The sequence below is a fragment of the Bos javanicus genome, chromosome 22 (genome assembly GCF_032452875.1).
Source record: "Bos javanicus breed banteng chromosome 22, ARS-OSU_banteng_1.0, whole genome shotgun sequence".
In the NCBI taxonomy this organism is placed as follows: Eukaryota; Metazoa; Chordata; class Mammalia; order Artiodactyla; family Bovidae; genus Bos; species Bos javanicus.
In genome coordinates, this window is record NC_083889.1 from 57756028 (window position 1) to 57779856 (window position 23829).

Genomic DNA, 23829 nt, shown 5'->3' on the forward strand with positions numbered 1-23829 from the left:
TGCCTTCTTCTGCCAGAGCCTCCTGACCTTGGCACTGGAAGCACTGCCTTTCCCATCAGCCATCCCAGCCCCGTCACCCTCTGGGCTGCGGGCATCTGGGCCATGCATGAGGCCATCCATCTGGGTACAGACAGCAGTGATTCACGATTCTGCAGCCGGGAAAGACTTACTTCCTCGTCAAAAGCTCTTGGCCAATAAGACAAGTTGTAGAGTCAGCACTCTGTGGACTCGGGCCTTTGTGCTGATCTGCCCCGGCCTCACCCCAACCCCCTGGGCCTGCTCCCGACATACTGAAGTGATTAATGATTCACGATGAATACGGGGCTGGGGTGTGACCCATTTGAGGGTCTTAGGAGCACAAATAGGTGATAGGTGGATCAGATAGACTGAGTGTGTGGCACTGTCTGGGGGTGCTTGGAGCTGGGCAGATCTGGGTTTGACGACCAGTTCTGCCAACTTCTGGCTGTGTGACCTTGAGAAAGACACAACCTCTCTGGGCCACACTGCCCTCCTTTGTAACATGGGTTAATTACACCAACTTTGCAGAAGTATTGGGGGTCTAAGATCCCATAAAAGCCCACGCTTACCTTACAAAAGGGGTACTTCTGAAGGCCAAAGGTTAGGTTGGCTTCACTGATAGGATCAAGACACCTGGGATTGCCTTTTGGAATACAAGCACCTGGCTCCAGCTTTCCTGGACTCTGTAAGGACACTTATGATGGTTCCTCGTTTCCAGGTGGGGAATCTGTGGCTCAAAGAGATAAGGTCATTTGCCCAAGGACACCTGGCTAAACACAGACTAACCCAAGATGCAAGCAGAGGCCACTTGTCTTCCCCCAGTGCTCGTGGAGGGCAGTGTTTTCTGCTGAGCCCCGCGTTCGTACTTTACTCTGCTGTTGACTAGCAAGACCCCCTCCCTCTCAGAGCAGGAGCGGGGAGGGAGGCAGCTACGCAAACATGGTGACTTGATTGGGCAGGGGGGAGGCAGCCTTTACTGAGTTACAAATGCTTTTTCTTGCTGTCATAAAATTTTATTTATTTAAGAACCTTAAGTAATTTTCTTAGATAGGTAATCCGCAGTGGTAAAGAAGCCGTCTGCCAGTGCAGGAGACGCAGGTTCAATCCCGGGCAGGGACGTTCCTCTGTGGGAGGAAATGGCAACCCACTCCAGTATTCTTGCCTGAAGAATTCCACGGACAGAGGAGCCTGGTGGGCTACAAGTCCATGGGGGTCAAAAAAAGAGTCAGACATGACTGAGGATGAACTCCTTAACGCATTTCCAGAGTTCAAAATTTCAAAGGCTTTCCTGGTGGCTCAGTGGTCAAGAATCTGCCGGCCAATGCTGGAGACACCAGTTCGATCCCTAGTCCGGGAAGATCCCACATGCGGCAGAGCAACTCAGCCCACGCGCCTCTGAGTACTACTGAGCCTGTGCTCTAAAGCCTGGGAGACGCGACTACTGAAGCCAGTGCCCCTAGAGCCTGTGCTCCGCAACAGGAGGAGCCACCGCAACTAGAGAAAAGCCCCTGCAGCAAAGAAGACCCAGCACAACCCAAAATAAACAAAACGATTTAAAATAATTTTAAATAACAAATAAAGTCACTTAAAATTTTCAAGAAGCACAAACAAGGATGCAATGAGAAGAGAGTCTCCCGCATCTGCCCCCAGCCACTCTGTCAAGAGGATCTGTGTGTCCACAAGAGAGAATTTTCCACATGCTCGAGCAAACATGAAGGCAGAGCCTTCACTTTTTTCCCTGCACATTTTATAAACATGTACTCCACTTTGCCCTCTTCCAAAGAGACCTTTCCTCCTTTTTTTAATGGCTGTGTGGTATTCCTTTGTCTGGATTGCTCACACACCTCCTTCCCCGCATTCTAAAGGAAGAAGCGAGTCTGATTTCCAAGGCTAGGACTCCCAGTGCCCCTTCCCTGGCTGTTCTTCCTCAGAAACACTGCGCCCTGGGGAGCTTAGTGGCTGCTGGGCTGATGGAAGCGAGCTCTGGTGGGCTTCAGTGGACAAAGCCTGCAGATAGACAGACCTTCTGACCGCTGGCCTCCAGCTTTTTGCTGGGTCCACGGGCAGGGCCTGCCCTCTCTGAGCCTCCTTTACCCCAAGATACAACTCGAAGACCCCACGCGCAGGGCAGAGGTGAGGGCTCTGTCGTTTGCCTTTTACAAGCCTGAAGCCCGGGGACACTCGCTGATTCACTCGTTCTTTCATTTATTCAGCCACTTATTGATGTATTCCTCCCCACCCCCCATTTATTCACTCGCTAATTTACATAAATCATACACCCATTCACTAATTCATTAACTCATTCCGTCACCGTTTTCGCACTCATCCATACACCCATGTGTTCACTCACTGATTCCCTCCCTTATTCACCCATTTATTCCTGCATTCATTGTTTGCACTCATTCATTCACGGTCTGATTCGCGGTGATGAGCGTTCCTGGGACGTGCTAAGTGCGGATTCGCGGGAGGCTGGCGCGGCAAGCCGGCTCAGGCCGCTGCGGGGGCCCCTCCGGCCGCGCTCCGCGCCGCCCCCGCCAGCCCCGGCCGCCGCGCCCCCGCGCCCGGGAAAGCGCGCGCTCTCGGGGCGCCTCTGCTCAGCGGCGGGCTCCGGAGCTGAGCCGAGCGCTTGGCGGCCGCTCGAGACCCTCGACCCTCGGCGGCCGCCCATGCCCGCCGCGCCCTGGGCGCACGGCCCTCCCCAGCGCTGCGCTGCGCCGCCGGGCCCGGCGGGGGCGGGGCCGGGCTGGCGAGGCCGGGCCGGGCCGCAGGGCGGCCGCCGGGATGCGGGGCTGGCGGAGGAACCTCGCCTTCTGCCTGCAGCGGCTGCCGGACGAAGGTAGGACGCGGCCGCCGCCCAGGCCGGTGAGCACCGGCGCGGCGCGGGGCGAGGAGGGCGGGCCCAGCGCGGGGCTGATCGGGGGGCGTCCGCTGGGGGTCCCCGCGGGAGGCGAGGGGCGGACGGCCGTCTGCTTCCCAGGCGCGGGAGGGAAGCGCCTGAAGCGCCGAGCCCGAAGGGTCACCGCAGGACATGCGGCTTGGAGCGCAGCCGGGCCGGGGGGGACACAGCGGGCGGCTGCACCGGGCGCGCGGAGGTGGGACCGGGGCCCGGGCGACCGCTTGGGGCTGGGGGTCGGAGGCGAAGGGCTCTGGACGCCCCAGGGCGCAGCCCGCGACCGGCGCGCGAGTCTGGTCCTTGGAGCGGCCGAGGCCGGCGCAGCGACCACGTGCGTCCCCGCGAGTTGGCCCGGGGTGGGGGGGTCCGGTGTGCGCGCGCTCACCGCGGCTGGGGCCTGGGGATCCCGAGGCTGCCGTCGCTGGGACTCAACTTTGCTCCGCGCGCCCGGCAGCCGCCCCGCGACGACCCCAGAGTCTGCAGTTCCTCAAAGTTGCAGAGAGGCCGGAGGCGGGAAGGGGTGCGCGGAGAGCGGGGAGCCGGCCGGGCCCTGCCGCAGCGCAGCGGCGCAGCCGCCTCCGCCGGCCGCCCCCCGGGCTGCCCCGCAGCTTACCTGTGGCCGGGGCCGCTGGCCGCGCGGGCTGGAGGTTAAGGAGGACCCGCGCCCGGGTCTGGCCACCGCCGAGGGAAGTTCGGCTTCGGTGAATTGCCAGAACGGTGTCGAGGGGGCAGAGCCAGGCAGGGATGGCAGTGCCCACCTTCGGCTCACTTCGGGGGGCACGAAGGCGGGCTTACAGGCAGCGGGCACTGTGCATCCGGGCCCACACTTCCGCCTCTGCCTTTCACCTTCGCGGCCACCCCTGGGGAGGGCGCTGTTCTTTCCTCCTGGCCAGGGAGGGCATTGAGCTCCAGGGAGGATGCCTCTCGCCCAAGGTCACGACACCGCTGAGTGGAAAAGCTGGAGGTGAACGAACCCAGGTCTGCGTTACTGGCGAGAATTCGGTCGTGCCAGCCCCCTGCCCCGACTCCTTCCCGTTTCTGCCCGCCCAGAGTCGGACCAGGCTCAGTTCCTGGGAAAGGATTCGTGTCCAGTCCAGCCCAGGATGCTCTTGAATGGGGCATGAGGCAAGCGGGGAGAGGGACAGCTGAGAGCAGGTCCCTGCCCCTCCTGTCCTGTCCCCAACGCTAGGTCAGTTCTGGAAAACGGGCAAAGGTGGGGGCGGGGCAGGTGCCCAGGCTTCCTTCCTTTCGGTGGAGGGAGGGGGCAGGTGGGTAGAGCGGGCACCATGGAGCTGCCCCAAAGGAGAGGAATAAATTAAGAAGTGCATCTTCAGAGCCAGGGGCCCAGTGCCTTCAGAAAACAGCGCAGCTCAGCCAGAGGCCTGCTCCGTGGTCTTGGACCCGTCCTTCCGGCTCTGCGAGGCTCACTTTCTGTGTCCCTAAGGGGAGGGCCTGCCTAGGGAGAAAAATGTGAGATCTTGGCCCCTGGGCACTGCGCACAGCCCAGGGCAGACTGGCAAGTGGGAGGCCGTGATGTCCTGAGACGGAGGGTGTTGCTGCCTCGCTCCTGGATTCCCACTCGCCATGGGTGAGGCACGCGGGTGGTGTGTGTGTGTGTGTGTGAGGTGTGCATGCCGGCACGCGGGTGGCATGTTTGAGATGCACGTGGGCTTGCCCAAGGCTCACGGGTGACCTGTACGAGGTGCGGGCGTCTTGTGACGCCTGCAGACCTTTCACCTGCCGCTGGCCACCGTCTTGAAGAGGAGCCCCCGTCCCCTGCCTCAATGCCATGAGATACCCAGCGTCTGAGTTTTCCTTGGGAAATCTTACCTAAGACTGATCTCTGAGCTCGGCACTGAATCGGAGGGTGACTGGTGTCTCCACCCTTGCCTGGCAGGAAATTGCTATTTTAAAAAGACAAAAATCCCCAGCTGACTCTGGGCCATGGGAAAATGGTTTCCCGTGGGCCAGGTCTCAGATGAGAAACTCTGCGATGTGGGCCCAGCTGGACAGGAGCCCTGTGGGAGGTCAGCCGAGCTTGAGTGAGGGAGAGAGATGGCTGCAGAGATGGGGCTGCAGGCCTGGCATCCTCAAAGAAGAGCTTCAGCCAGCAAGAGGGACATTCTGAACAAGACCAGCTTGTCTGCTTGTTGGGCGGCGTAAGTTAAGGCCCCAGGGAAAGGAGAGTGGGCTTGGAGACCAGACCCAGGGCCCCAGCTTAGCGTCTCTGCTGGCCAGCTGTGTGACCTTGGGCCCAGTGCTTAGTTCTTCTGAGCTTCCGGTTTTCCATCCGTGAAGTGGGAAAGGTACCCTTGCATGTGGTCTTGGAGAGTCAGTGTTAACATGGCTTGGCAAGTGGTCGGTGCTCAAGAAATATTAATCCCCATCTTCCTTTCCTGATCTTTATATCCACTTCACGTTTGGTGGGGTGAAGACGGGGCTTCCCGGATGGCTCGGCAGGTAAAGAATCCACCTGCAATGCAGGAGACACAGGAGACACTGGTTTGATCCCTGGGTCAGGAAGATCCCCTGGAGGAAGGAATGGCCACCCACTCCAGTATGCTTGCCTGGGAAATCCCATGGACAGAGAAACCTGGCGGGCTACAGTCCGTGGGGTTGCAAAGAGTCGGACACAGCTGAGTGAGCATGCACGCGTGCTTAGATTTGGGGAAGTGATCTAGTGTTCTGGTCAGTGGAGCACTCAAGACTCAGGGTGGGTTTCTGGATTATGAGCAGTCATCTTGAGGCTCTGAAGTCCTAGGGTTTGGGGGAATCCAGTCTGGGTTGTGTCTGCTGTGTGGATACTTGGACCCATCGGCCAGCCTTGCCCAGTGAGGTTGGCCAAAAGTGTGGTTGTGCTCAGCACACACTTACCCAGTGTGTGTGTCTGGGTCACTGCACAGTACTTAGCACCTCATGTAGTAGTCATGTCTCTTGAAGAGAAACACACACGGCCACAGGAATTGGGGAACTCTGCGACTCTTCATGATGCTTTTGAGGGGTGTGTTTGTGTGTGTGTGTGTGTGTGATGGGAGACGGAGAGAGAGAAACTTGTGTTCTAATGAACCATCACCTTGAGTTTTGTGGCCCCATAGACAGCAACAGATTCCCTTCTCTTCGCCACAATAAACCCTTCTAGAGGACACTCGCCTCTCTCCTCCAGGCTCCTGCTGATCTCTGTGTGGGATCAGAAAAATAAACACCAGTCCTCAGCCTCAGGTTGCCCCCCAGTCCCTCAGATAACAAAAGTTCAAGGTGCCCAGTGCCTGGGGAACGTGGAGTTGAAAGCAGCAGCCAATTCCCGGTCAGAGAGAGGCTGCTCAGAGGAGGAGGGCCCTGCGACCCAGTGGAGACAGTCGGATCTCCACCGGCAAGCTCTTCCCGTGGTGTGGCCTGATTAATTTTCCTCCTTATGCCAGTCCTTTCTGCTCTCTAATGGACTTTTGGAATGTTAGCCAGGAGGGTTAATAGAACTCATCACGCCCGACTCTTAGTAGAGAGAGGGCGAAATACAGAAGCAGTCAGGAGGAAATGACTTTTTAGTCACTCACCAGATATTTCCTGGGCCCTGTTCTGGGGGCTGGGGATACCGGCATGAACCAGAGACCCTTCTGTAAGGGACTTTACATTCTGGGGAGAGACAGGGAGCAAGTAAGCAAGTAAATAGGAATGGGATTGTCTCAGCATCAACGGTGAAAGGAAGACAACACAGGAACATGGTGATGTAGTGGAGAGTCCCAGAGGAGGAGACTTCTTTAGAGAGGCTGGCCAAGGAGGGTGTCAGGGAGGGCCTCTCTGAGAAGGTGACTTTTGAGCCAAGACTGAAGAACAAGAAAGCTCAGCCATGCCAAGAGCAGAAGGCAGAGCTGTCTAGGTAGGGTTGTTGGTGGTTTAGTCGCTAAGTCATGTCCGACTCTTGTGACCCCGTGGACTGTCGCCTGCCAGGCTCCTCTTCCCAGGGGATTCTTCAGGCAAGAATACTGAAGTGGGTTGCCGTTTCCTTCTCCTGTGTAGGTAGAGGGAACAGCAAGTGTCAAAAGCCCTGGCTTCCAAGGGTTAGTGTGGGGAGGACGGGTTTGACCTATTGGAGGAAGAGAAAGAAGCGAGGGAGGAGGGTGATGAGTGAAGAGGCTGGAGGAGCCAGGTCACGGAAGGCCAGATCACCATAGGAGAGGAGGGTGGGTTTTATTCTCCGATGGGAGGCATTGGAAGTCTTGACCAAGGACTTGGGTTGGCTCTGAAGATGAGCAAGGTTTTGACTGATGGAGATGGCAGTGGGAGAGGCACGCCAGGCATGGGTATAGGGGCGGAGGTGGGAAAGCTGTAGGAGCTAAGACTGCCGGATGAGCAGGAACCAAGGGCACTGAAAGCGCGCTGGGGAACTGTCCAGGGTTCTGACAGGCTCATCCAGCGGGTCTGCAATTATGGACTTTTAGGGGATCGTGTGTGTGTCCGTCCCTGTGGTACCCAGCTAGCTGATGTGTCCCTTTGCTGGTTACCTAGGAGACAGCGGGAAGACGATGGGGTGGGATCTGATTGGCTACTTATTCCCGCTGCTCATCTTTCTGTCAGACTTGCAGGCAGAGGTTACAAATGGTCCATGTGAGCATGCCAAGTGCTGGAAGGGGAGCCGCGAACGTTCGCTGCCCCAAGTCCTCTGTGTGTGTGTGTGTGTGTGTGTGTGTGTGTGTGTGTGTCTGCCAGTGCGTCTGTGTGCACGTCTTGAACAAAGCGGCGGCATCTGGAGCTAATGTGCTTCCTGCTGTGAAACATCTGCTCGTTTCCTTAAATCAGGTAGTGGGGGCTCAGAGAAATTTCAGAAGAGCCAGCCAGACTTGAGAAAGGATCTTTTGTTTGGTTTTAATAACTGCGGTGTCAACACTGAAGCCGACTTTAAACGTCTCCCTGTACCTCCAGAAACGCACAGCAAGCTTTGAGTGGCGGAAGTTGTGTCCCGTGATGCAGACTGTGATGTCAGTGTGCAGAATCGCCTGCTTCCCCCGCCCAGCCGAGGATGGTATAACATTGTAGATCTGGTGTTTCTCTCCTCTCCTTTTTTTAAAAAATAGTATCTCTTTTTCTTTCACTTGGTGGGCAAAAGGACAAGAGATCTGCACATTAATTTTGCTTATAAAGGGAGCGGGGAAACAAACAAGCAAAAACCTCATCCAAGTATTTCCTTCGCTGTTGACTTTTTACTCTTTTTTTTAAACTTTTTATTTTGTATTGGAGTATAGTTGACTAGCAGTGTTGTGGTAGTTTCAGATGGGGAGCAAAGGGACTCAGCCATTCGTACACAGGTATCCATTCTTCCCCAAACCCCCTCCCATCCAGGCTGTCACATAACCTTGAACAGAGTCCCATGTGCTACACAGTAGGTCCTCGCTGATTGTCCATTTTAAATATAGCAGTGTCTATGTGTCTGTCCCAAACTCCCTAACTATCCCTCCCCTCTGGCCATCCCCCTTGGTAACCATGATATCGTTCTCTAAGTCTGAATCTGTCTCTGTTTTTTAAATAAGTTTATTTGCCTCATTTCTCTTTAGATTGCTGTTGACTTTCTACAGCAGAAGCCCAGGTAGGCTTGAGGGGGGAAACACAACAGGAACAACCATAGTACTTGCTCAATAAATATTTGAAGGGAGCAAAATGAGCCTGGAGGACAGAGTTGAAACAGAGAGTTAGGCTTTATAGGAGCCCTGGCTCAGCCCACCAGATATTCTGATCTTTTTTGTTGTTGCTGTGTTTTCTTTTTTCCTAGAGAAGCTAAAAATCCAGTTTTAAGTGCTACCGGCCAACTTTAAAATGCTGAGCATCAATTTAAACGAACTCTGAGGGGTCAGATGACGCTGCCTTTGAAGCTGGAGGCCTCTGATATTCCCAGCCCTTTGGGATCTGGCTGCAGTAACCTCTCTTTGCTCCAGAATCGTGCATAGACCTTGTTCTGCCCCACCTCTGAGCCTTCGCTCAGGCTGCCACCTCTTCTCCCACCCTCTTCTCACCCAGCAAATTAGTGTCTCCTCGGGTTCCTGCCTTAGACCAGGGCAGGGTGCGGCTTCCTGTTGTCCCTTCCCCCCAACATGGTAGAATTGGCCTCTCACACCACATTTGTATTCCAGCTCCTCTTCTACTGGAACATAACCATGTGTCTGCTCATCTCTCTTCTCTGCTGGATTTGGGCTCCATAGGGCAGGAACCCTGTCCCATCCATCTTTTCAGTGTCCCGCCCTGGGGCCCCAGCTCCAGAGCCGGCCAGGACAGATCTGAGTGTGGAGGGGGCAGCAAACCCCTTCATGGGGAACTGCATTTTTATGGCAGTTTATGCTTTGCAGAACATCCCGCTGCCTTTTTTAATGTTATTGGTTTCTCATTGGAAAAGACTCTGATGCTGGGAGGGATTGGGGGCAGGAGAAGAAAGGGACGACAGAGGATGAGATGGCTGGATGGCATCACTGACTCGATGGACATGAGTCTGAGTGAACTCCGGGAGTTGGTGATGGACGGGGAGGCCTGGCGTGCTGCAATTCATGGGGTCGCAAAGAGTCGGACACGACTGAGCGACTGATCTGATCTGATCCGATTGGTTTATTAGCCATATCGCCCTTTTAGGAGTTCAGTGTTTGTGTTTTGCTGGTGCTGGGTCTTCATTGCTGTACACGGGCTTTCTCTAACGGCAGTGAGTGGGGGCTAGTCTCTAGTTGCAGGGTGTGGGCTTCTTTTGCAGCGGGCTCTCTTGTTGATTTCCACAGGCTCTAGGGTGCTCGGGCTCAGATGTGGAATCTTGCTTCCCCAAACAGGGATCGAACCTATGTTGGCAGGCAGATTCTTAACCACTGGACCACCAGGGAAGTCCCTGCAAAACATCCTTATTGGTATTATTTAATTAGCAGCCCACTCAATCAGCGGATGGTTTTTTGAGCTCCTGTTGCGTGCCAGACGTGGGCACGCAGTGCTGAAGACCAAGGAGGCCGAGCTCTCACAGAGCGTGCGCGTGTGCGGCTGAGCCCTGTGGGCTGCTGCCTCTGGTGGTGCTTCCCAAACGCCAGGGGCTTGGATCTGCCCACTCTTCTTCCTTTGGCTGGTCTGCCTCAGTTTACCCTCCAGGGACTCCTCCCCAGTCCTCAGCCTTGAATGGCTCCTCAGAGTGCATGCCACGGAGGGGCAGATAGTCCGTGGCCTTCTTTGAAATCAGGAGATGGCAGTAGAGGACAGGTTGCTCAGGAGTGTAGGGAACCCCTGGGCTCCCTTCCAGAAAATTAGCTAACTTTTCCATGTGGGGTGTTCAGAGCATTCTGAGAAAATATTTGTTTGTTTTTAAAGTTTGTCCTTTCATTCTGCAAACTCTTACTAAGCCCCTACTAAGTGCCAGTCCCTTCTCTTATTTGTTGTTCAGTCACTCGCTAAGTCATGTGTGACTCTTTGCAACCCCGTGGATTGCATGCAGCACACCAGGCCTCGCTGTCCTTCACCCTCTCCCAGAGCTTACCCAAACTTATGTCCATCGAGTCGGTGATGCCATCCAACCATCTCATCCTCTGTCGTCCCCTTCTCCTCCTGCCTTCAGTCTTACCCAGCCTTAGGGTCTTTTGCAATGAGTCGGCTCTTGGCATCAGGTGGCCAAAGTATCAGAGCTTCAGCATCAGTCCTTCCAATGAATGTTCAGGGTTGGTTTCCTTTAGGATTGACTGGTTTGATCTCCTTGAGGTCCAAGGGACTCTCAAGAGTCTCCTCGAACACCACAAATCGAAAGCATCAGTTCTTCGGCTTATACCATTTCAGAACCCCAGCCTGAGTTCAGAGCTCAGTATCTCCGTCTAACCCTTGGGAACGTGAGGCGCAGGGAGGTTAAGTCATTTGTCTGAGAATGTACTGCTGGGTTGCAGCACAGCAGGAATTTCACCTCAGGGGGTGTCTTTCTCCCAAGCCGGGGCTCCTTCTGTGACCCCAGGCTGCTTCCTTTGGAATTCCAGTCCCAAGAGTCACGAGTGATGGGGCACTCAGGGAAGGAGCATGGAACTCTGTCTGGGTTGGGGAACTGGTGTTGACATCTGGCCTGAGTGGGCTTCCCTTGTGGCTCCGCTGGTAAAGAAACCTCCTGCAATGCGAGAGACCTGGGTTCAATCCCTGGGTTGGGAAGATCCCCTGGAGAAGGGAAAGGCTACCCACTCCAGTCTTCTGGCCTGGAGAATTCTTCCATGGACTGTATAGCCCATGGGGGTCACAAAGAGTCTGACACAACTGGGCGACTTTCACTTTCTGACTGGGGTTTCAAAGAGCAATGGTGAGTTGGCCAGGAAGGAAAGGATCAGGGAAAGGCACTTTAGACCCACAGATTAGCAGGTGAAAAAGCTCAGAAAAGCGTTCCGTGTCCACAGCTGTGTAGTGTGGGCTTGCATGAAGTGGCTGGGGTTGGGGAGTGGGGCTCTGTTCTGGAAAGGTGGGTCTGGCCAGATTGGCAGGGCAGAGACGACCGTACCCAGCCCATGAATACACCTTGCTTGGCACTGACAGTAACTCAAACAAATTAGTTGCTGTTAAATTTTAAGGGTAGGTGGGAGGAGGCGGGGAGCTTTCACATTAGAAAACTGCAGGATGTGCAGCTCTCTTCAGAGGACCTCGCGACCCTGGGCTCACCCTGCTGCTGTGCCCTGTGGAGTGTGGTTACCACCCCCCACCCCCATCCAACCCATGACGCATTCACGCACTTGCCTGGTGCGGGAGACCTTGAACTCAACTACGAAAGCAGTTTATGCGTCATTTCTTGAGGCAGCTGAAAGGTTTTCAGGCGGAGAGTGATTATCTTCAGAAAGCTCCTGCTGGCTGCCAGGGGACTGAGAGGCAGGGTGAGGCAGGAAGACCCACCCCCTCTCCAGCGACTGTCCTTGTCATTTTTAGGCCTATTTGCTCAGCCCTACTACATGCCGTATTCACTCCTCGTATTAACCCTGCAAGGCCAGGTTGTCAGATGCTGCTGCTGCTAAGTCGCTTCAGTCGTGTCCGACTCTGTGCGACCCCAGAGACGGCAGCCCACCAGGCTCCCCGTCCCTGGGATTCTCCAGGCAAGAACACTGGAGTGGGCTGCCATTTCCTCCTCCAATGCATGAAAGTGAAAAGTGAAAGTGAAGTCACTCAGTCATGTCTGACTCTGTGTGACCCCATGGACTGCAGCCCACCAGGCTCCTCCGTCCATGGGATTTTCCAGGCGAGAGTACTGGAGTGGGGTGCCAGTGCCTTCTCCGGTTATCAGATGAGGGAATGGAAATTCCAAAAGCAGATGCCACGAAAGAAAGAATGGAGAGATTGGACCACCAAAAAATGTCGTTTTGTATGAGCAAGGAAACCATTCGCAAGGTCCAAAGACAAGCCACAGGCCGGGAGGAAAAGTCTTTAAAACATACCTACTCCAGGGACTTCCCTGGTGGGCCAGTGGTTAAGAATCCGCCTTCCAACGCAGGGGACGTGGGTTCGATCCCTGGTCGGGTAACTAGGATCCCACGTGCCACAAGGCAGCTGAGCCTGTGAGCTGCAACCACGGAGGCCGTGTGCTCTGGAGCGTGTGCAACAGCGAGGGAACAGCCTGTGCACGGCAACCGAAGATCCCGCGTGCCGCAGCGAAGCCCCGAGACAGCCAGAAACAGATCAGTATTACCAAAGAATCCAACCAGTCCATCCTGAAGGAGCTCAGTCCTAAGTATTCACTGGAAAGACTGATGCTGAAGCTGAAGCTTCAATACTCTGGCCACCTCAGGCGAAGATCTGACTCACTGGAAAAGACCCTGATGCTGGGAAAGATTGAAGGCAGGAGGAGAAGGGGACGACAGAGGGTGAGATGGTTGGGTGGCATCACCAAGTCTATGGACATGAGTTTGGGTAAGCTCTGGGAGTTGGTGATGGGCAGGGAGGCCCGGCATGCTGCAGTCCATGGGCTGCAAAGGGTCAGACATTACTGAGTGACTAAACTGAAAAAAAGAATAATATCTAGAGTGTAAGGAAGTCTGCAAATCAATAAGAAAAGAAAGCCATTTAGGAGGAGTGTAATGGATTTGAGCAGGAAGTTACTAGATGAAGACACACAAATGACCAGAAAGCGAATGAGAAGATGGTCAGCCTCACCATCTCGGGGGATTGCTGTATTAGCGTCAGGAAAAATGCTCATAGAAACAGTAGCACACTACCAGTTTTGAGGGGAAATGAAAACATTAGTAGCGTCTACTGCTGGTGAGACCGTGAGCGAGCAGAGACTGATGAATGCAGCCAGCGGGTAGGACCGTTTTCGGGGGACAGTTTGACAGTTATGGAAAGTGCTCACATCCTGTGACTCAGCCATCCCTTTTCTTTGTAAAACCTTTTTATTTTGGCTGCGATAGGTCTTCGTTGCTACGCACAGGCTTTCTCTAGTTGCCGTGTGCAGGCTTGTCATTGCGATGGCTTCTGTTACTCCGGATCACGGGCCCTAGGCCAGCGGGCTTCAGTAGTGGCAGCCTGTGGGCTTAAGTTGCCCCACGACATGTGGGATCTTCCCCGACCAGGGATGGAACCTGTGTTCCTTGCGTTAGCAGGCGGATTCCTAACCGCCGTACCACCATGGAAGTCCCACCCCTCCCTTTTCTAAGTATCTATGCTCAGGAAAAATCTAACATAGATGCATAAGGCAACATGGATAAGGACATTCATCGTAATGTTAGTGAAAAAAAACTAAAGAGCATAAAGCAACTGTCCGCTGGCAGGCAGCTGGCCTGAGAGCTCAAGGGTCACGTGGTGCAGACAGAAAACCTCAAAATACTTCCCTGAAGAGTCTCTCCCCAGTGTCTGTCTTCTGTTTACCAAGCCCCTCCTCTCCCGCAGTAGGTAAAACCATCATCCCTTCCTAGTGCACGCCTCTAGAAATTTCTTCTGTGTGTAATAAACAACTCTGCATTCCTATTCTTTCCCCTCACTTAAGTGGTGGCCCGCTACCCTTCGATTCTGCACGTTGAGCTTCCATTAAAAGATATACTGGACACAAAGAAGAGCTCTTCAAGCATGGGTACTTTTAAAGATCAACATAAAGCAATCACCAATGCATCCCACCTGGGGTGAGAAATAAATCCCGCCCCGCCCCAAGGCCACACGACTCTCCAAAACTGCTGTTCTGACGTATACTCCCTTTGGGGATTTGTGTAGTTTTACAGAAAAAAAAAGATAAAGCAGTGGTTTTACTTGTTCGGGGTCCCCAAGCTAGGCAGGTAGTGACTTTGGTTGGGCTTCAGGTCTGTCTGCCCAGCAGGGTGGAAGCCGAAGCCCAGAGCCTCCGGAGGGAGGCAGGCAGCGGGCCATGCAGGGGACCCAGCTGACCTAGTGACGCGCGGAGTTTCCTAATCAGGATTCCTCAGGGCCTGGGGAGTTACACTGGTATCTTTCGCTGGGGGATGTGCAGGAGTGGGTTTTAGGGGGCTGAATGGGAGGGGCCTGCCAAGAGACTTCTGTGCTAGAGGCACCTGGCTGGCGGCAGAGCTCTGGGAGCTGGCAGCCCAGCTGGGGAACCCCACGGAAGGGGGATGCCCTTCAAACAATCATTTTTCAACTGAATGAACAAATTCTTCCCCTCTCCCATCCGGCAAGGGTGATTCATCCTAGGGTGAAAAATGAATTCTCCCAGGAGGCGCTGCTGCCCGAGACCCTGGAGCCATGAATTTACTGCCTGCCTTCTGTCCTGATGGAACTGGGTCTCAAGATTTACGTCTGGAGGTTTACGGGCAGCTGGCTCTGGGTTGGCAGGAGTCCTGGAGGGCTGGCAGGATGGGGACGGCTGTATTTTACAGTGAGGCTGGACCCCAGGAGGATGTTAATCACGGACCTATCAGCCTCTGGAGAGAGGCCGCCTCCCTCGAGTGGGTGGGAAGGGACTGGGGGGCGGTGATGCCTGGGGTCTGCAGGAAGGACCCTCCCTCCAAGATCACTCGGTCCAGTTCTCTCGGGTCCTCGGTGGGGACACTGCCCCGGGAGAGGGAGAGTGTGGCCCAGTGCCTCTGAGGAGCCCAGAGTTCCTTCAGATCGGAGGAGTCAGGCTCTGGTTTGAGCGGTTGACCTTCTGCAATTGTTTCATTTCTTTCAAATGTAAACCGGCCTGAACCACAGACATCCCTCCAAACTGCCCTTGTTCAGTGACTCAGTGGTGTCAGACTCTTTGTGACCCCATGGACTGCAGCATACCAGGCTTCCCTGTCCTTCACCATCTCCCGGAGTTTGCTCAAACTCACATCCATTGAGTCAATGATGCCACCCAGCCACCTCATCCTCTGTCACCCCCCTGAACGTCAGCAGTTTGCTGGGACGGTTGGCTGTTCGAGCCCTCTGGTGACCTCTGCCCTCCAGAAGCTTGCGGCTCAGCTAGTGGTCCCCCACAGCGGGGTGCAGCTGCCACACCCAGGACGTCTCTTGAAGAGGAAGATGGAAAAAAACATCGAGTTTCAGTTTATGGTGGCGTTTTCTCGCTATTTAACTATTTCTGTTTTTGCATGTTGTATGCCGTGATACACAGATGCGGTCAAGCATGGATAGTCCATAAACGATGTGCATATGTTGCTGCAAGCGAGCGTACAAACATTTTTCTGTAGATGGGAGTGCGAGATCCAAAGCATTTGGGGACCACTTCCTGCCTACCTGATGGGAGCGTAGCATTAGGGAGGACCCTACTGGGATGTCCCTTGCTTGGAGAGCAGAGGGCACCAGCATTTACTGAGCTTCCACCAAGTGTTGGGCATGGGCACACCCCTTCTCTAGAGGCCTGGATTCTGCAGCAAGATTGGGAAGCAAAGGATTAATCCCATTCTACAGACCAGGAGACTGAGGCCCCGAGGGGAAAAGGCCTCACCTGGTCCCTGAGCTGAAATTGGTCTTCTGACCCTCCTGTTGACCAGTTTCCTGGTTCTTCCTTTGTCTGTTTTGTCTGTTCCTTTGTCTGTTTGCAACAAAGAAATCTTATAAAACGTTTGTTGGGCATTTAAACTAAAATAATTAGGCACAGCAATATCGATTTTTAAAAAGGCATTCCAATGCCCCCTCCTTCTCCGTGTAACACTGATGTGGGCACATTCCTCTGGCTTTTTGCCATCATTAAAAATTAACAACAGTATCCTTTTCAATTAAGTTACTTTCTGTGACCTCCCTGATTATCCAGTGGTTAGGACTCCACCCTTCCAATGCAGAGGGCGCCTGTTTGATCCTTGGTTGGGGAACTAAGATCCTGCGTGCTGCACAGAGCAGCCAAAAGAAAGAAAAAATTAAGTTTCTATCTGACTGAGCGTGCGTTTTTTGTTAAAAGCAGACCATTTTGGAAAGAAACATGAAGACCAAGAACAAAACTAAAATCATCCTCTGTCAACTCGCCATCCAGGGGCGCTTTGATGCGCTCCCTCCGAGTCTCCTTTCCACTGTCTGTTTTTGCTGGTGTCATATGACATGCCCTTCTGCGTTTTGCTTTTGTTTTTTTCTTCACTTGGCTTCACTGGGTCAGCATCCCCCCCGGGTTATTGTGGCTGCAGGTGCCTTGCCGAGTGTCGGTGTGGGGCACCATTCATTCACCTGCTCCCCTCCCCCGCGAGCTGGCTCACAAGGCGTCTCCTGCGTTCTGCTGTTGCAAAGAAGGCCGCAGCTTCCTCGTGGTTGTCATCAGCCTGTAAGGCAATTCTGCTTGGGCTTTTCCCTTGCAGATGTTATTTCTCACACTTGTCATCTTTAATGGCTACATAATCTCCTCGAGTGTTGCTGTTCCTCATGTTCTAAACCATTTCTCGCTCTCTGTATCCCGTAGCAGCCGTAGGTCAGTCGCTCAGTCGTGTCTGATTCTTTGTGACCCCATGGACTGTAACCCGCCAGGCTCCTCTGTCCATGGGATTCTCCAGGCAAGAATACTGCAGTGGGTTGCCATTTCCTTCTCCAGGGGATCTTCCCCACCCAGGAATTAAACCCGGGTCTCCTGCATTGCAGGCAGATTTTTTACCAACTGAGCCATGAGGGAAACCCTCTGTATCCCATGAGGTCTCCCTACTGCCCCAGGAAGCCTCCCCCTCCCCTAACACCTTTGCTTCAGGGAACTGGCCTTGGGTGGTCAGGGGGAGAGGGGGTGGGAGAGGCCAGGAGGGGACTGTCATCATATGTGGGACCCCAAACATTTGCTGCCTCCCTCCTGCCTGGCATGGCCCCTAGTGGACTGACTCCTTCCTTCCTCGCGTTCATCCATTCTACGGCCCTCCAGGTTCTAGTCACTGCTCTAAGAACTAGGCCTGGAGCAGCCAACGAGACAGTCTTTGTCCTTATGGAACAGGGGAGTTGGGCCATAAACAGGCGAACAAATAAATAAGAGTTCATGGAAACAAAGGAAAACAAGGAAATGGGATGAGGGACTTCCCAGGTGGTCCGGTGGTTCAAACCCTGGCCAGGGAATAGATCCCACATGCCACGACTAGGAATTCACATGCCGAAGCTGAAAGAGATCCTGCAGGCCACAACTTAAAAAAAAAAAATCCTGCATGCCTCAACAAAGATCACAGATCTGTGCATCACAACTAAGACCCAACACAGCCAAATAAATATCTTTTTTTAACGGGGACCTTCCTTGGTGGCTCAGCAGTAAAGAATACACCTGCCCATTTGATCCCGGATCTGGGAATAGCCCACAGGCCATGGAGCAACTGAGCCCGTGCGTCACAACTACTGAGTCTGTGCCCTAGAGCCCTGGAACTGCAGCTACTGAGGCCCACGTGCCTCAGAGCCTGTGCTCCGCAATGTGAGAGGAGCCGCAATTAGAGAGTAGCCCCGACTCCCCGCGACTAGAGTAAAGCCCACCCAGCAGCAAAGACCGAGAACAGCCAAAAGTAGGTGAATAAATAAAACTATTTAAGTAAAGAAATGGGATGAGATGATAAAGGGTGACCAGGTGGTCAGGGAAGGCCTCCTGGAGGAGGTGATGTTTGTGTGTGGACCAGCGGAGGGAAGACCCAGGAGAGAAGCGCAGCAGGTGGAGGGAAGGGCAGGGGCAGAGATCCTGGGGCAGGGGTGCCCCTGGCGTGTTTGTGGGGTGAGGCGGAGAGCTCAACCAGGCCCTGCAGGCTGAGCGGAGGAGTCCAAATTTCTTCTGAGCATCCTGGGAAACCATTGCAGGTCCTGGCCCACGGAAGATGCCGGGTCTAACCCTCGTCGTGTGGGAGATGGAGGGCTGAGACTCGCTCGATGCCGAGTGCGCCGGGCTTGCACTGTCTGGTCTCCTTCGAGTCTGACCTGTCCCGTTCCTGCTGCAGCTCACCCCTGTCTCTCTCTGACGGTGGCCTGAGGACAAGCTGGTTTTATGCATCGGCAGCTCCTCTCCCGCCAGCTCCCCTGGCCCAGGAATTAGGGGACCCGGTGGGCCTGCGTTTGCTCTGAACTGTCCTCTGTGTGAACTGGGCCAATTCTACCTCCCAGGGCTTTCAGGGGGCTGTGCTGGCACCTAGAGGGGGCTCACCCATGTTGGCTCTGAGATGCTAAACCAAATATCTTAAACAATAACACTTTATCTAGAAATCTCCGCACTGTCTGAGTGTCAGCGCCCTGCAGGCACCCTGGAGGGAGGTGGCAGGTGTCCCCTCGGGGAAAATCAAAAGCAATTCCTTTGGATTCTGCACTTCATTTAATGAGAAGGGCCTGCAGGGAGGCAGAGGCAGGGAGGCAGGGCTTGCAGGCTGTGGGCAGGAGTGATTCTGGGGAGATTTATGGCGCTTCATAAAAGATTCAGATCCAGGCTGAGCTTGGACGGTGCTGGGCTCAGCGCCCTGGGAGGCAGATGGTATGAGACTCCAGGTGGCTGTGATTGCTGTGTGGCTCTAGGCAAGTCACCGCCCTTCTCTGGGCTCTGGAGCACCACCGGGTATTCTGGGCTCCCTCCAGCTCCTCTGTCCTTGGCCCCACCTGCCGCCTGCCTCCACCAGACCTAAGAGGCTTCCCACACCCATGAGATCCTCTTCCCCACAGCCCGTGCCCTCCCCAAGCCAGCTGTTTTCCCATTTTACAGAGGAGAACACTGAGGCTCTGAGGGGTTCACTGATGTGCCCGGAATTACACAGCAGGTCTGGGGCAGGTGTGGGGGGCGCTGTTTGGCCCCTTTACCAGGGGGGAGTCAGGAGCCTCCGGGGTGTGCTTGAAGGCCACTCAGGTTTTGGACGGGTGGTGATTTGCTTTTCCATCGTATGAAGTCTGTACTATGGTTTTTATTTTCCCATTCAACAGAGAAGGGCCAAGAAAGTTATGGGACCAGCCTGGACCTCACAGCAACTAGCACCAGAATGGGAATATAACTGCCTCTTGGCCCAACCTTTCTCCTCAACACATCGCAGAAGTCTTTCAGCCTCCCCTGACTTGAGCTCAGCTTCTCCACTCATTTGCTGTGTGTCCCTGAGCAAGTGACCTGACCTCTCTGAGTCTCCGCATCTTCATCTTTAAAATGAGGATGGCAATATGCCTACCTCCCAGGCTTGATGGGAGGAGCAGCTGTCGGCAAATGGCCTAGAATAGTACCTGATATCGATTTCTTTTCAGAAAAATGGTAATCCTAGCGCTGCTCAAACCCTGGAGAAAAAAAAAAAAATCCTTCTAGAAAGGAACCCCTTCTTTACTGGGCCTGAGCTTCTCTGGTGTGGCCCCAGCTGAGGCAGACGAGGACGGAGGGAACTTAGTGTGGGCTGGTGGTTGCAGATGGCAGGCAGCTAATTTATTTACTTCTTCCTAATAAATATGCACAATGCATAAATAAAATATCTCACTTGTACCGCTCTCCTCGGATCTAGGCAGACAGCGACAGTAGGCAGCGTCACTCTGAGACAGGCTGGGTGTGTGTGGAGTCTAGCAAGGGGGTTAATGAGCTGATTATTCCTGCTTTAACCTAATTTCTAGCCAGATATCCCGCAGTTCTCGAAATTCCCAGTTCCAGAGGTGCTGGGCATCCCCTCCAGGCCTCCCAGCCAAGCTCAGGTTGAGGACAACTCCCACAGCTCTTGCTTCCCTGGGCTGGGCCAGACTGAACCAGACTGCCCTAGGAGGCATTGAGTGCCCCATTCAGGCTGCTGCCAGAAGGGCCTCTGTCCTGGGTGGGGTTTGGGCTGCGGGACTCAGGGTGTGTCTGGAGATGCCTTGGACACGCTGGTGGGCCCAGCTTTTGCAAACTTGACCTGCTTCTGTTCATGCACTGGCCTCTTGGCAGGGGGCCCAGCCTCGCATTTTCCCCACTCCCCATTCAGTTCTTCTGTCCCCCTTGCCCAGCTCATCTGGAGCCACAAAATCCAGTTCTAAGACAGGATTAACAGTTCACGGGATCTGCCACCCTCCAGGGCTGAAAGAAACCTGGAGACGGGCAGGGGGCAGGCGCAGCCTGCAGACTTTGCAAGGACTAGGATTCCCCTCACTCTCTCTGAGACCTTCAACACATTACCCAACTCCTTGGAGTCTCAGTTTCTTCATCTGTGAAATGGGCACACCGTTGGTATTTGCCTGACAGGGTTGTCGTGAGACTTGTTCGTCCATTTGTTTGACAGCTGTTGGCTGAGCAGCTGTTATGTGAAGACACTGCCTTAGGCCCTGGGGGTAGAGTGTGAATGAGACAGATGGGACTGTGCCTGATGGATCTTCCATGCCACTGTGCTAGCCAGCCGAGTGCCTTGTCAACTGGTGGATGAGCATGAGATTGAACGTAATCCAGGCAGGCCAAACAGCGGGAGGCTCCCCTCACCTGTGGTCCTCAGGAAGGTGTCTCCGAGATGGGGATGGTCAAGCACACACTGGGACGATGAGAAGAAGCCCGATCTGCAGGGAACTGCATGGGCAGAGGGAACAGCCAGTGCGGTGGCCCCGAGGTGCAGGCAGGTCTGCATGTTCTGGGAACGCCAGGGCCACACAAGCACTTGAGATGAAGCAGGTGGCACTCTGGCACAGGGCCTGGCACAGGGCAGACACTCACTGGACTTCTTCCTCCTTCCCCTGCCCTCCTGTGCTTGGCCTGTGCTTGAGTCTTCCTGTACTCATGGTGTAATGGTCAGAGATTTTTAAAATATCTAAGCTTCACAACTTGACTTTTTTTAGACCCATCCTGCCTATGACCCAGACCAGTGTATTAAAGAGCAGAGACATCACTTTGCTGACAAAGACTTGTATAGTTAAAGCTATGATTTTTCCTGTAGTCATGTACGGATGTGAGAGTTGGACCATAAAGAAGGCTGAGTGCCAAAGAATTGATATTTTTGAACTCTGGTGCTGGAGAAGACTGTTGAGAGTCCCTTGGACTGCAAGGAGATCCAACCAGTCCATCCTAAAGGAGATCAATCCTGAATATTCATCGGAGGGACTGATGCTGAGGCTGAAGCTCCAATACTTTGGCTACCTGATGCGAAGAACTGACTCATTGAAAAAGACCCTGATGCTGGGAAAGATTGAAGGTGGGGGGAGAAGGGAACAACAGAGGATGAGATGGTTGGATGGGATCATGGACTGGACATGAGTTTGAACAAGCTTTGGGAGTTGGTGATGGACAGGGAGGCCTGGCGTGCTGCGGTTCATGGGGTCGCAAAGAGTCGGACACTACTGAGCGACTGAACAACAAAGACCCATCCTGAATAAGCGTGAGCCCCACGAGTGGCCTGTGGTTTCTCTCTGGGCCCGCCTTGCAGTCATATGTAGCCTAGAAATAAATGCAAAAGAAACAAAAGAGACCATAGCAAAACCCAACAAAGCCAAAAGCTGGTTCTTTGAGAGGATAAATAAAATTGACAAACCATTAGCCAGACTCATCAAGAAACAGGGAGAAAAATCAAATCAATAAAATTAGAAATGAAAATGGAGAGTTCACAACAGACAACACAGAAATACAAAGGATCATAAGAGACTACTATCAGCAATTATATGCCAATGAAATGGACAACTTGGAAGAAATGGACAAATTCTTCAAAAAGTACAACTTTCCAAAACTGAACCAGGAACAAATAGAAAATCTTAACAGACCCATCACAAGCACAGAAATTGAAACTGTAATCAGAAGTCTTCCAGCAAACAAAAGCCCAGGTCCAGACGGCTTCATATGTAGCCTATATTGCTGACAGACAAAGGGCTCATCCAGAATACATAAAGATCAACAGGAAAAGGACAGGCAACCCCAAAGCGAACTGACCAAGATTCCCAAGCAGGCAGTTCACAGAGGAGACCCAAACGGCCAGTTAAGTGTGTGCGGAAGTGCTTGGCAGCATCTCACAGAGGGACTGGAAAGTAAGCCACGGAGAGGGGCTTCCCTGGTGGTCCAGTGGTTGAGGATCCACTTTCCAAGGCAGGGGACCCTGGTTCTATCCCTGGTTGAGGAACTAAGATCCCACATGTCACGGGGCAGGTAAGCCCGCGTGCCAAAATGAAGATCCGTCACGCCGCAAATAAGGCCTGATGCAGCCAGATATAAATAAGTAATTTAAAAAAAAAAAAACAAAGCACAGAGAGATCCCCAGCAGAGGGCCCACGTTGAAAAGGCTGAAACTGCTGAGTATTTGTGTGGAGGTGGCACAGCGGGGCATCACGTGCTGAGGGTGGGAGCGGAGACCTCGCTTTGCTGCAGGCTCCCTGGAGAGACGAGGGGCAGGTGTATGATACCCACAGCAGTACGGGGTGAATTCCCCTGACCCGCCACTCCCTGCTCTCCCCCAGCCTGTCCCCTCTGGCAGCCGCCCCCCCCCCCATTGCTGCAGGCTTCCTGGAGAGACGAGAGGCCAGTGTATGACACCCACAGTAGTGCCAGGTGAATTCACCTGGCCCACCTCTCCCTGCTCTCCCCCAGCCTGTGCCCACTGGCAGCCCCGTGCTGGGTGCCTCCTCCCACTTCTTCTCCCTCCTCAGCCTCCCCTCCACCACTCTGCTCATCAGCTCTGCTTCCGGCTTGCACACACCAGGATCCAAAACAAACTGGGCCCTTTCCGTGAGCCATGGCCACCTGCTCACTCTCAGGCCTGAAGAGGAGGTGGTGTCAGGCAGGAAGCTGCAGGTTAGAAACGACAGAAACCCAACTCCAAGTGGCACCCCAAGGAAGAGGCCTGACATGCTCACGACAGCTTCAGGAAGGGCTGAATCCAGGGACTCGAAGGATGATATCAGCGCTCCGTCCTCCCGTTCCTTATCTTTCTTTCTCTGTGCTGCTGGCTTTGCTCCAGACTCATACCATCCCACAGTCTCGTGGGGCAAGAATGCACAGCTGGGTCCAGGTGGCAGAGAGAGTGAGCTACTCTAATCAGCTATGCCCACCTTGGAAGGAAGGTCAGCCCCATGAATCGCATGGACAGCGGGTGGGGGTGGGGGTCTCCCCAGAGCAAAATCAGAGTGTTGTTACCAGAAGACCTGAGTCTGGATGATGGAGGGGTAGAAACAACTGCTGCTGTGGTGGGGGCCTCAGTTCATTTAAATGAGGAGCGTGGGCTCAGAGTGTATCAGTCAGGGTTCTCTGGAGAAACAGGAGGGATAAGAGATCTATCTATCTTTATAGCTATCAAAAAAGAAGATATTTGCTTTAAAGAATTGATGGAAGTGATGCTGGGGCTTGCATACAGAAATCCATAGGGCATCTCAGGCAGGCTGGAGCCCCAGGCAGGGTTTCTGTGCAGCAGCCTTGAGACAGATTTCTTATGGGGGGAGTCTCGGTCTTTGCTCTTAAGACATTTAGTTGACAGCGTGAGGCCCACCCACGTGATGGAGGGTCATCTGCTTCACTAAATAACTGATTGTAAATGTCGATCACGTCTAGAAAATATCTTCACAGCAACGTCTAGACTGGGGTTTGACCGAGCAGCCAAGTTGACACATAAAGGGAACCGTCACAGAGCAACCATGGTGTTTGTTGAAATAAGCCCCACGTGGCAACGTCAAGGTGCATTTGTCCCCTTCTC

General features: G+C 53.9%; 1 protein-coding gene across 1 annotated transcript in view; it reads left to right on the forward strand.

Moving 5' to 3' along the window:
- The first annotated feature begins 2767 nt into the window (after positions 1-2767).
- Positions 2768-23829, forward strand: part of GRIP2 (glutamate receptor interacting protein 2) — a 103869-nt gene continuing 82807 nt past the window's right edge. Inside the window, exon 1 of the mRNA XM_061397234.1 lies at positions 2768-2854. Within this exon, the coding sequence (XP_061253218.1) occupies positions 2800-2854 (55 nt within the window). The 5' untranslated portion in view covers positions 2768-2799. The remainder of the gene's footprint in view (positions 2855-23829) is intronic.